General features: G+C 35.8%; 2 protein-coding genes across 2 annotated transcripts in view; one reads left to right on the top strand and one right to left on the bottom strand.

The window, feature by feature from the left end:
• The window catches only part of LOC115446424 (TBC1 domain family member 1), a 39,495-nt gene extending 33,522 nt beyond the window's left edge, over positions 1-5,973 (bottom strand). Inside the window, exons 1-4 of the mRNA XM_030173084.1 lie at positions 5,727-5,973; positions 4,408-4,534; positions 3,397-3,485; positions 2,055-2,160 (exon numbers count right to left, since the gene is read on the bottom strand). Of these exons, the coding sequence (XP_030028944.1) occupies positions 2,055-2,160; positions 3,397-3,485; positions 4,408-4,534; positions 5,727-5,749 (345 nt within the window). The 5' untranslated portion in view covers positions 5,750-5,973. The remainder of the gene's footprint in view (positions 1-2,054; positions 2,161-3,396; positions 3,486-4,407; positions 4,535-5,726) is intronic.
• An 892-nt stretch (positions 5,974-6,865) lies between these two features.
• LOC115446422 (P protein) overlaps positions 6,866-12,157 on the top strand; it is a 32,876-nt gene continuing 27,584 nt past the window's right edge. The window contains exons 1-2 of the mRNA XM_030173079.2: positions 6,866-6,999; positions 8,462-8,608. Of these exons, the coding sequence (XP_030028939.1) occupies positions 6,980-6,999; positions 8,462-8,608 (167 nt within the window). The 5' untranslated portion in view covers positions 6,866-6,979. The remainder of the gene's footprint in view (positions 7,000-8,461; positions 8,609-12,157) is intronic.

Raw genomic sequence — 12,157 nt, 5'->3', positions numbered from 1 at the left:
GAGTTATGTGGAGTTTACTAACTATATAACTTGTTTTTATGTTTTTTTTTTTCAAAGCATGTATTACGGAACTGATTGTTTATTTTTTTATCGTTCGATACTATCTGCGTATAATTTCTATTCACAATACTCACTGAATAACCAATATTTGTCTATTGCCGTTGATTATTTTGTTACTGGCCACTAACGCATAAGTACACGACACAAAATATATTATTGTTTATTTTTTTTAATTTACTACAAGCCATAATATAAAAATACTGGCCACCAATCACCATCGGACACTAGACACGAACAAGAATAAGAATTCAATATGCGAATAGATTCTAATTTTAAAATTGGTTCAAGGCCCGTTATATATTATGAGTGTTTGTCGGGTAACATCAATTGTTCTTAGTATGAATATTCAGCATTGTATGATGCAGTACAGTCGACAGCAGAAGTGACGAATCCACTTCCGCATTTCAAAAAATCAGATGACTCAAAAATAAAGATGATCAGGCAAAAAGGGCCTTTGTCTGTTTAAATAATTCTTGAGGAATAATATATTTTTTTAATTAGGATTTAAGTAAAATTAAACATTCTTATCGTTTTTGCCAGTACTGATCTGTATTAAAAAAAATCGCAAGATTGTCGATCTTGGGTTACTTTCTACTAGAAACAGGCTGATATTATGTAGACAAAATAACCCTTATTTATGAAGGCTCGGGTAACCAAGAAGTTCCAAACTCCGTATTTAAATCAAGACGCTGCCCGAAAAATGTTCGTATACCTAAAGAAATAAATCCACTTTTAGCACTGCATGTACTTTGTACTTAATTATTAATAAGGAATTGAATTCCGAAGGTGACTAGAGACATTTCATTATTACATTATATTGTATTGCATATTGACTGACCTCAGTGGTATAGTTATATTACGGTATGACTACAGTGCTGAAGTCTGGGGTTCGATCCCCGGGTCGGGCAAAAGTAAATATTCAACAGGACTTATTTCAGCCAAGATTTACACGCAAGCCAAGTCGTGAGCAGAAACCTCTAAATTATTTTATTTTTCAGAAGTGAAACCACACAGCGTGACACTGTTTACGCTCCGTTATCTGTCATTTGACACTGACAGATGGCTATCAAAACAAACAGCTTTCGTTAGCACAAACACTGCCGTGGCTCCTTTGGTTGGCATATAATTTGGGAGAAATGCGCAAACATTGGGGGCCTACTTCCAATCAGATGGATTAGCCGGTGAATTACGTAATGTTTAAAGTGGATTAGTATTGTTCAAATGCATCTACTAAGATATCACTGACGCCTATACATTAAAAATATTTACTAGCTTTTGCCTGCAACTCCGCTCGCGCGATTTTTTTTCGGGATAAACATTTACCTGAGATAAAAAGTACCCTATAACAATCAGGAGTAAAGTAGCTTCCGATAAGTGAAAAAATCAAAATCGGTTCAATAGTTCCCGAGATCAACGCGTTTAAATAAACTAACTCTTAAGCTATATATTAGTATAGCTAAGACCCTTTCCCACTGCTGGTCCTGAGATCCTCTACTATCAAATATGGCCACCTTCGTACACCACGGTGATCTATAGCTGCCAATGGCCGCTTTAAGGGTTACCGAACGGATCTGCCAACCAAAGCGTTGCGCTTGCGACGGCCGCGTAGTAAAACATTGTCTCCTCCGACAAGGTAAAGTCTCTAAAACTTCCACCCAGACCCTGGCACCAGTTAAACTCCACTGATTGCTGGTATACTATAGAATATTAGATTACGGGAAGACTGAAGAATTCTTTGACAAAAGAAACTCAATAACTAAAAACTTAACATTCTTTTTTGTTTTGCATGTTGTTAAAAAGCAACTGTAGAAATCATACTTGCATCAGATAAGTTTTTGCTGACCCGTCAGATCTGATCTCCTATCAGGATCAATGGGCACTTGAATTACAACTTATCTACAACTTTTATTCTAGGGTACGAATTTTAGGGGTTGAATGGGTCCGATACCTACCTAACTTGTGAAATTAATTGTGAAAAGGTTTGGTAGACTCACCTCGTTTATAGAGTTGGCTCTGAACATGTAGCAGTTGAGCAGACCCTCCTTCTCATTGAAGAGTATGTAGAAAAGCTCTTCAGGTCTGCCTGGAACCTGGCTGGCCCTGGGAACAACGTCTGAATTTAGAGCTAGTTCTATTTAGAGTAGGCTTGGGGTGTCCCTGGTATGCTGAAGTCCCTGAGCGACGGTAACCACTTACCTACATTTTGCTACTAAAGCAATAAAACAAAAATAAAATCATTTAATACAAGGTGTAAAAGCCGCCATAGTGGCTCCGTAGAAATATTTAGTATTCTGTTGTGCAGCTATGCACTGCGCTGGTGCTGGTCGCCCAGACAGTGCAGTGCTGAACAGTAGCATGGGTGTTTGTTTCCCCGGGTGAACTCATAGTATTTTGACTCGTAAGGAAACCGGGGAAAAGGACATCCGGGCGTCTCGTACGAAAAAAAAATACGAAATTAATCAAATAGAAAGATAGAGAGACTAATGTAAATAGTACACTAATATAGATAGTACTCATTTGAATATCGTTAGGGCTTTGGCTTGGGAACATATTCGACAGCGTGACTTTTGTATTTGGCCGACCTATATTTCACGAATAGCATTATCTCAGAAAGTCGAGAATCAAGCGTATCGACAATACAATATGTCGACGTGCAGGCGCTTCGTGTTATAATATTGATTATAAGCCTTACCTATAAAAACTTAAAACTGAATTTTATTTATAGTATTTGTAAATATTAGTAGCGAAGTGTCCATACAGCGATTCCTACCGGCTTCCCTTTTAGGTTTATTTACGTTTGTCTTAGTTTTTGTTTTGTGTTAAATTGGTCGCGAATGTTGACTAAGGCAATTATTTTTTAATCGGGTTACCTTTTGAAATATTTCGCACTTCGCCATTGGTAAATATGCCTCTATCAAACAAGTATCGACAACAAATGGTTAGACGACAAAATTGAACTTTGTTATAATAAATATATTAATAATATCAGCCCTGTATTATATACTGTCCTACTGCTGTGCACGGGCCTCCTCCACTACTGAGAGGGGATAGGCCGTAGTCTACCACGCTGTCTTAGTACGGATTGGTAGACTTCACACACCCTCGAAATTCTTATAGAGAACTTCTCAGGTATGCAGGTTTCCTCACGATGTTTGCCTTCACCGTTGAAGCAAGCGATAATTCACAAAGAATAAACACATCATTTTAGAAAAGTCAAAGGTATGTGCCTTTAGGATTAGAACCTGCGGACATTCGTCTCGGCAGTCCGTTCCGCACCCAACTATCGCTACTCCCAAAACATTGGTGAGAACTAAAACTCTTCAACATTCAACTTACCTTATAATATCAACTATTCTATGGACGATGACCGGCTCGAAGTTCCCATTGTAGGCCTTTAGATGTCCGTCTTCTACTGCTATGCTCAGCTGCAAATACATCCAAGTTTATTTCTAGAAGGGCACGACAAAGTGATCCTAATGCACATGATAGTGGAGTGGGATCCAATACAATATCGACTGACGAGAGATGATTACCGGCAGTCGACACAATTATAAATTATCCAAATCAATATAGTATAGATAAAGTGGGTAGAGATACTTGGTCCACGTCTAGACTAGCGAGGTACCACGCGTCAAGTGCAAAACAATGGTTTTCGAATTCTAGGAACCGGCCCGATAACTCAGCACGCTTGGCGGCTGGCTGCTTTGCTAGCCTGATACGCAACCAAGCAAATGAAAATTTCTGTAATTTTTTATCATCAGATGTTAGGCATTTTTGGAGTTTAATTGTGTCTGGGTTTCAATGTGGGCATTATATTTTTTCGTCGGATCCTGCGTCGGTAGGGGCTAGGGTTTTAATAAAAAAATATTTTGACATAGTGAAATGAGAGAACACCCAAAAAAGCGGACGTACGGAACGACATGGTCATGAAATTACGACCGAGCTCTTTAAATAAAGATTTAAAAAAAATTGTGACAAGAACATGTTTCTTAGCTCATACGCATTCATATTCGTAATACTTTACGTCAAAATGATATAGTAGTTTTTATTCTGAAAATAATTAATTCCCCGGGAGTGTAACTTGAGTTAATTATTCTATGAACCTTTAATGATAAGGCCATAGAACTAATAACCAAGTGTCCTAGAGGCCATCCTATCGACTGGACACGATAACCACCTCTAATGCGGCCATCATGTATCCCTGCAAAAACCAGGTATATTTTTACCAGGCCATAAGCACACCTATGACACGCAAACTACATTAATATTTGAATGAAACTGAGACTCGTAATATGTTATCTCAATATAAATATCTAGTTTACAATAAAAGTAAGTATAAAACAATACCTTATCCCGAATGCCCGTAGCTCTGATTTCGCGCAGCAACCACGGGAGCATCGCGTTCGAGAACCTTCGGTCCATGGCCGTGTAGCCCAGGTACACGACGGAAGTCAGTTTCGTCTTCATCTTCACGCTGTTACATAAGAAACCTCATTATATAATCTAGGCACACAGTTAAGTATGTATACCTCATGGTTGCCAATTCACATTGAGGCCTATAAGGGCTCGCTAACAGTTCCAGGCCTTCTCCCCTCCTCCCATCCTGAGAAGTTTTCTTGTCCTTCCCCCGCACTTCCTTCCCAGCTGTCCCCTCCCAACTTTCCTCCAGGACTCTGCAGGGTAAGCCGGGGGATTCCAATATCCTATTCGCAGGTTACCCCCGGTTTTGAAAGCAGGGTCCGACACAAAAAAGTACAGTTTATCTAAAGACTTCACATTAAAAGCCCGAAGTAAATTGGGGCTGACAAACTTTCGTATCCGGGGATCGAACCCGCGTCTCGCTACACGGTCAGTTTTACACTTTACGGATGTTGATTATTTCTGTTTGTAATAACAGATAAGCCTTTTACACTTCGTTATAAATAACCAACGCAGTTAACTATTTAAAAAAAAATACGAAACGAAATCTTAGCTCCAGTTACCCTTCTGCCTAACCTCCCGGAAGATATCTAATATAGGTACTTTAATTATTTATATGAGTAAAATAATTTATCAAATTGCACGCTTCATATTAAAGGAAATCACTAATTTTATGTTAGGGTACTTTAATATTAATCTTGCTAAAGAGGAATCTTGTCCGAAACTCCGAGCGTATTCCCGGCCCATTAGCTAAAGGTTATTACCACTACACAAAATAAATATCGAACAAATTAACTAATTTTTCTGAACTAAAAATCGCTCGATATGTAAGCTACGTTTACTCGACCTGGAATCGAACCCAACCGGTCGCCGGTTTACTAATCAAAGTACCACTGGACTATGAGATACATGATCAATGTTATGTAAAACTGAGGACACTTTCTACAGATTATCAACACAAAACAAAGATACTTTTTTGTTACGTTTATATAAGTACCTACTTATAATAAAGTTTTGATAAGTCATTTTTAATTTGTTTTACGCGTTTAGTATTTCCTAAATCAATTACACAAATAAAAACAAGAGACAATCGCGTTTAAATATACGTAATATGAAATGGCCTTTGAGATGAATAATAAAACCGCAATGTAATCAAGTTAAATTCTCACTTACATAAAGTTTTTACAATCAGACCTCAGGTGTGCAAGGAATGTGTGCAATAAATGAGATGTTTATCAATAACATACCATAAATCGTTTGGAAAAATCATCAAATCCACAAAACTATTGTGCTTACAAAATCAATAACACACGCGTTTGGAAGCAAATAACACGGTATAACGACTGTAAAATCGGATTCACAACACATTTTTTGCATTAAAATTATATCATTCGATAGGAAATAATGGTTTACTTGATTATATTATGTTTCAATGGTATACAATATTATTTTCGATTAGCAAAACAAAACGCGCCTTCAAGGAAGGAAAATGGAAACAATACCGGTGTTGCAAGGAATTGTTTTTACATTTACCACTAGGACAGTTTTTAAATAAAATAAAATTTTAAAAAATATACTTTAATATGATTTTTTTATGCTGTATTATTATTTCACGTTTACTCAATAAAACGTTTCTCACATAAACTAGCGAGAAGAAACAGGTTTACTTTGACGTTTATGGATAAATTCTTCTATAAATAATGTGACTAAATTAACGATAACTAGTCCCTGGCATAATTATTTTTATCCGAAAAATGTGTAGTATATTTAAAACAAAAAAAAAATAGCTTACATTTACGAAACCCCAATATCAAGGAAATTCTCCTAACTGTGACAATCCATCTTCCTCGTAGGGATTGATGACAAGAATGGCGCGTCTCTTTCTATTAAATGGAACTGTATGCGATAGAAATATTTAGGGTTTCACTTGTACAATAAATGTTTATAGCGGCATCTATTATTTCAAGTAATCAATTTTTCAAATCCTATAAGATTATTAACATAGTGTTGCTCTAGCAGTATCACATAGTTTGTATAACTAATAACAGATGGCGCTACACGCTAAATTGAAATTATTTTATTTTAATCTATAAAGTGACGAGACCATAAATAATAGACTTAAAATAACGTTATTATTCCATAACAAACTATATTGTACATTTTAAATAATAGCGGGTAATATTTAGATATACACCTTTCTTTCAAATATTAAAGAAATAAATTATTATCGTACTTCAACAATAAAATAGCTATAGTAAGACAATTTAAATTCTCTAACATTGTAATAATAACATGAATAAAAAGCTAAGATATGTTAAATTAGTTTTAGTAATTGAATTATTAAATTAGCTAGTACCGAAATATATCGGGCGACAGCAGCGCCACTCTGTCAACATAATAATATGCGGGTATAAAATAAATAAAATCAAAACGTTATTGGCATAAATGTCCTATGTCAATATGTAGTTTTGTTTATAAGCAATAAATAAGTGTATTGTATATGTTGCTGAAAGATTCAAGGTAAGATTTTAAAATAAGACGAAATTTCTAAGAAGGTAAGTAAGTGCTACCTAGTTTAGCTTAATCTTGACCACAGAGGTTTCCAGACCGTACCTATCCCTGTCTTAGTTTAACAATTTAATGGGCGATTCTCGTTATTATTGTCTCACAGAAAATTAATGTACTTAATAGCATGCTATTGAGTTTCGTATGGTAAGTGAGATTGCCAGGGGTTCAAACCCTTCATCTCCCTAATTTTTATTCCTTTTTAAGAACAACGTATTCATGGTATTTTAGTTTTAGGAGTCTTTTTGGGCGATGTAGATGTAATGTAAAAAATCTTTTACTGAATACTGAAGTTTAATATGAATACAGTAGCGGTGCATAAAGTAGTGCTAATGTTGTGACTTAGCAGATGCGTGATCTCTTTGACTGGATATCAAGAGGTTTCAATGGCAATGAAATATGAACTCTACATCTTACCACATATTGTACATGTTCAACTGATCAAAATCCTTCATGCTACATTGAAGCTTAGATTTCGATAACAGACGCGACGTGCGAAGACCTCAAGATATATTATGCGACTATGATTATCATTTTGTACGCAATACATACAAATACAAAACCATGCTGAGAAAACCCACACTCATTAGTTCCCGTCAAACGTAAATTTTGATACCTTGGATGCTTTATCAGTATGCTATCTTTTTAGAGGGAAAATTGATGTAAGATCTTGCATCCAATCGTGGATCGTTAGCAATTTCAATGAGGTTACCAACCTGCTTCTTATATTTTTTATTGCTTTGAATGAGGAGATGAGCTTGCTATTCGCCTGTTAGTAAACGATACGACCGCCCATAAATAATAGAAACACCATCCAACAACTTGAATTACAAAGTATTAGTATTCCACTGCGCTCGTCATCCTGAGAAATGAGATGTTAAGTCTCATTATGTCCAGTAGTTACCCTGGCTGCAATGTTATTCAAACCGGAACACCACAGTGACTGCACACTGCTGCTTGGCGGCAGAAATAGACATTACGGTGGTACCTACCCAGGCGGACTTTCACATATGAGAGACCGACCACCAGTGACTTAGTGTACACATATCTATTCTTTAATATCCTTTTATGCTGCTTTAATGTACTGCAGGGCTATCCCCTTCACATGTAATTGCTTCCAAAACGCCTTACTATATGGCCTCTAGTTTTTTGCTGAAAAAATCTGTCTTACTGGTGTCAAGATATTTGTATCTGACTGGATCATATACAACGTATAAACCATCCACAGTGGCCCACATGAATGTGTCGCGTCCCCGGATTAGTTTCTGTATCCAGTTTCGAACAGGCCGCCATAATTGTATCAACTGGCAAGATATAATCGTCTTTGTTAATCGATACTCTTACACCATTACACTTATCAAATGCTACAGTCACTGACATGCCCATAGTTTTAGTACCAACATGATTCCTTTTCCAGAAGCAACATGGAGAGGGACTCATCCTCCTCTACTGTCTCCATCATCGATTCCAGTTCTGGTGAAAAGAGATACTTCTTCGGAGCAAATGGTATCCACAAGAATAGCTCCAGTAACGACGCAGACATATCGCATACGGACTGTGAACGGTACGTATTTTCTAGGCAAGTCTCAGACCATGTTGCCACTTACCAGTTTCCAAAGTTCTTGCCACTTACCAGTAATCAAATGCAGCCTTAGACGGAGACGTCGGACAATCGCCTGAGGCCTTGTGCTTACAGAGGCTTCGCGCGGTGCGTTAGAGCAATGTTCCGCAAACTTTTTGTGTTCAAATTACATGTTGGAAAAAAAAAATTGGAGTTTCACCATAAATTAAAAATCAGTTTTATGTAATATAAATCGACATTTATTATTAATCATAAGTATTTATTATTAATCGACAAACATAATGTTTAAATTGCAGAAAAGGTATTCAATGCGAAATATGAGCCTGTTTACCCTTACTTACTAAAAATAAGTTTATGAGAACCTTATTTTCCAAGGCACACCAACTATAGACCACGGTACACCAGTGTGCAGCTGTACACTTTGCGGAACACAGCCTTAGAGGACCTTTTCTTACAATCTTATTGACAAAACTGTTAAAACCGGGCAACGTTTTTTGTTCCGCTCGGGGCCTCGCGTCGTTATTTATTTTTAATTTTCTTGGGGTTTCACATCGGTTAAAGCCGCCACTGCCAGTAATTAGTCATGAACTTAAATTATATATAAAAGTGAACAGATCCAAGGCAAATGCTACTGCCAATAACTAGTCATAAACTTGAATAATACCTAAAACTGGGCAAGTCTATATTCTGATCTATCATCAGATTTAACTGTAATAAACACCTTGACATTATGAATGAATGGCAGATTTGGATTCTTCATTCTCAAGAAGTCTAAAAAAAATATTTACCCGCAATAGTTAGTCATATATTTTTGACTTACACTTATACTAGGTACTTTCTTGTTTCAATATTTTAACTATACACAGTACTCAATAGTGTTAATTTATCTTAGTCCGCACTTTAAGTAATTAATTAGTATAAGGGCGCAATGTTTAGGAATACAATCTAGTTTTTATGCTTGTATATTTTATAATTAGGTTTAATTTTGATTGTAATCTGATTTGCGTCTTAATTTTATTAAATAAATAAATAAATAAAAGCCATATGGCTCCGATATTCCCAAAGACTTCGGCAGAGCTGCGACATGGGCACACATTTTACGCCGTAGATGTTTCGTCCCATGGTCTGAGAGAGAGTGCTATCGCCATATCGGGCTCAAATTCCAGACTACGGACTGATATAGAATTCGACCCCGACACCTCACACTGGAAGTCGTACTGCGCATGTCATACAACTACGCGACAGAGGCAATTTTAATTTTACTTTGTCTAGCCATTTCCAGCGAAAATGAAGCTTTACATCAAAATTGGTATTTGACTATGTTAGATTTCGTGCATCTTTTTATACGTAACAGCAATTTGTACCCAAAAGAAATCCTTCTGAGAAATGAGCATTAAATTCCGATAAGAAATGAGGCAGTAATTAAAATTTCAAATATTGCTACGTGTGAGTGGGCGTGGAGTGGGATTATCGCTCCATCTCTTTCTTTGGCACACACCGTAATGGCCGCTAACGTCACATGCAACTATTTCGTCTCTTTTCTGTTTATTGACACTCACCCCTACTACCTAATTTAAATGGATTATAACTTGTAGATTTTACACCAGATTTCAAATTTTTCTTCTATTCTAGAATTTATACGACACACATATTTTATAAAAGTTATAAATAAAAATAAGTCACATACCCTATTCAATACCTCATAAATATTTTTCAACTAATTGCCGTCTATGTTACAGATGGCCATAATACTATCTAGGTTTGTACTGATCTACAGAAATAGCAATGCACTTAACCATCCATAACAACCTTGACAATTTGATCCCGAGAATTGAGCCGTCACGACACAAGTCTAGCTAGACAATAAAAACTCGCTAAAATCCGATAAACTAATTCCAAGAACGCATTTTTTACAAACAAACGACTGACGAGACGGCAGATCGACTGGTTTTCTAATAATCAATCCCATAATTTACACCATAGTAACAACAACCAGAATTTTAAATATGCAATGAGTTGCACCATTACTTCATTTTGTGTAGATGTCTTAATTGTATAGGACTGTTTTTTGTTTGCGTGAGTCTGGTACTTGGTCGTTTTTGTTAAGCCTTAGTGTGAAATGATTTGTATTTATTTGAAGACATAGACGTAAACATCAAGCAACATCGACGTAATATGCAAAACAAGGATGGAAATAACATAATAGCTTGTTTAATTTCTGAGTATTAAAGTCTCATAATGTATGAAGATTTTACTATTTGTCTTATTTTACGATCTCACAATGTTACTAGAAAACGGTTTCTATATGCTCTCTATTGTTAAATTATTTAGAATTATATTATTGATATTTGTAAAACCGTAAGACCTCGCAAGTATAATATAATCATAAATATTATTTTATGCATTTTATTCCTGAAGCAATGGCCAAAAGCGCAAATAGGGCACCCACTTTTACGGATATAATTTCTAATAAGTATGTATAAGGTCCTTGCATAATATGAAATTGGCGTTTTGAATGGAAGGGATACAAAGTCGATTTCTTTTTTAAACGGTTTTTTAAACGGTTTTATTTAGCTCACCCCGTTTGTTTGTTTGGGTCAAATTCAGTAATTGAAATTTAACCCTCTTCCCGTTAACCGATTGATCTGAAATTTGGTATACGCCTTTGATTCTGGTGACAATACAATTATCCATATTTAATATTATTGTGAATCCAAGATGGCCGCCGCTACAAGATGGCGGACAACTTAGTTTTTTTCAATCCCATCAATATGGGTATCAAATGAAAGGGCTTGTCAAGTAGAATTCAGTATACTATACAAAATTACAATATGAATCTCCCACCCAAGTCAAGATCCGGTATCCTGTCGAGGACTGTGTAGCGTTAGGGTGGATAAAAATGATATGTCGTTAGCGTTTTCCCCTCAAGATTCAGGCACATCTTGTTGTACATAGCCTTGCCCCTCTATTGGACCTCGGGGAAAATTTTAAACATATGCATTGATTAAACTAAAATAAAATCGTGGGGCACGTCCAATATCTAAAACTATCAAAGATTATCTTAAAGTTATCATTTCATTATTCAATGAATATGATACAGTTAATCCCAAGGTCATCCAAAATTCATTTAAAGTGGACGTGCCCCACGATTTTATTTTAGTTTAATCAATGCATATGTTAAAAATTTGTATATTTCAAAAATGACATCTTTTGTCATAGGTGTTTACATAAATGTATATTGCATTTTTAGGAATTTATGTGACCATGGATATTTCCAAAAAGTGAGTAGGTTACGAGTTACTTTATTTTGAAAATATAACAATGTATACATATTGGTACCCATGACTGTATCCATGAAATTATTTTTTAGCTTTTAGTACATTTATCTGCAATATAAAACCGTTTAACTTAATTTTTTTTTTTTACTTTTTTATGTAAAATATAATTAATTAATCAAAGTATGCACCATTGTTATCTATGCACTTTTGCCATCTCATAGTGAGTTCATTGATCCCTTTTCAAAAATACCAT

This window comes from Manduca sexta, chromosome 28 (assembly GCF_014839805.1).
Source record: "Manduca sexta isolate Smith_Timp_Sample1 chromosome 28, JHU_Msex_v1.0, whole genome shotgun sequence".
In the NCBI taxonomy this organism is placed as follows: Eukaryota; Metazoa; Arthropoda; class Insecta; order Lepidoptera; family Sphingidae; genus Manduca; species Manduca sexta.
This window is presented reverse-complemented; position numbering and strand designations above follow the sequence as displayed.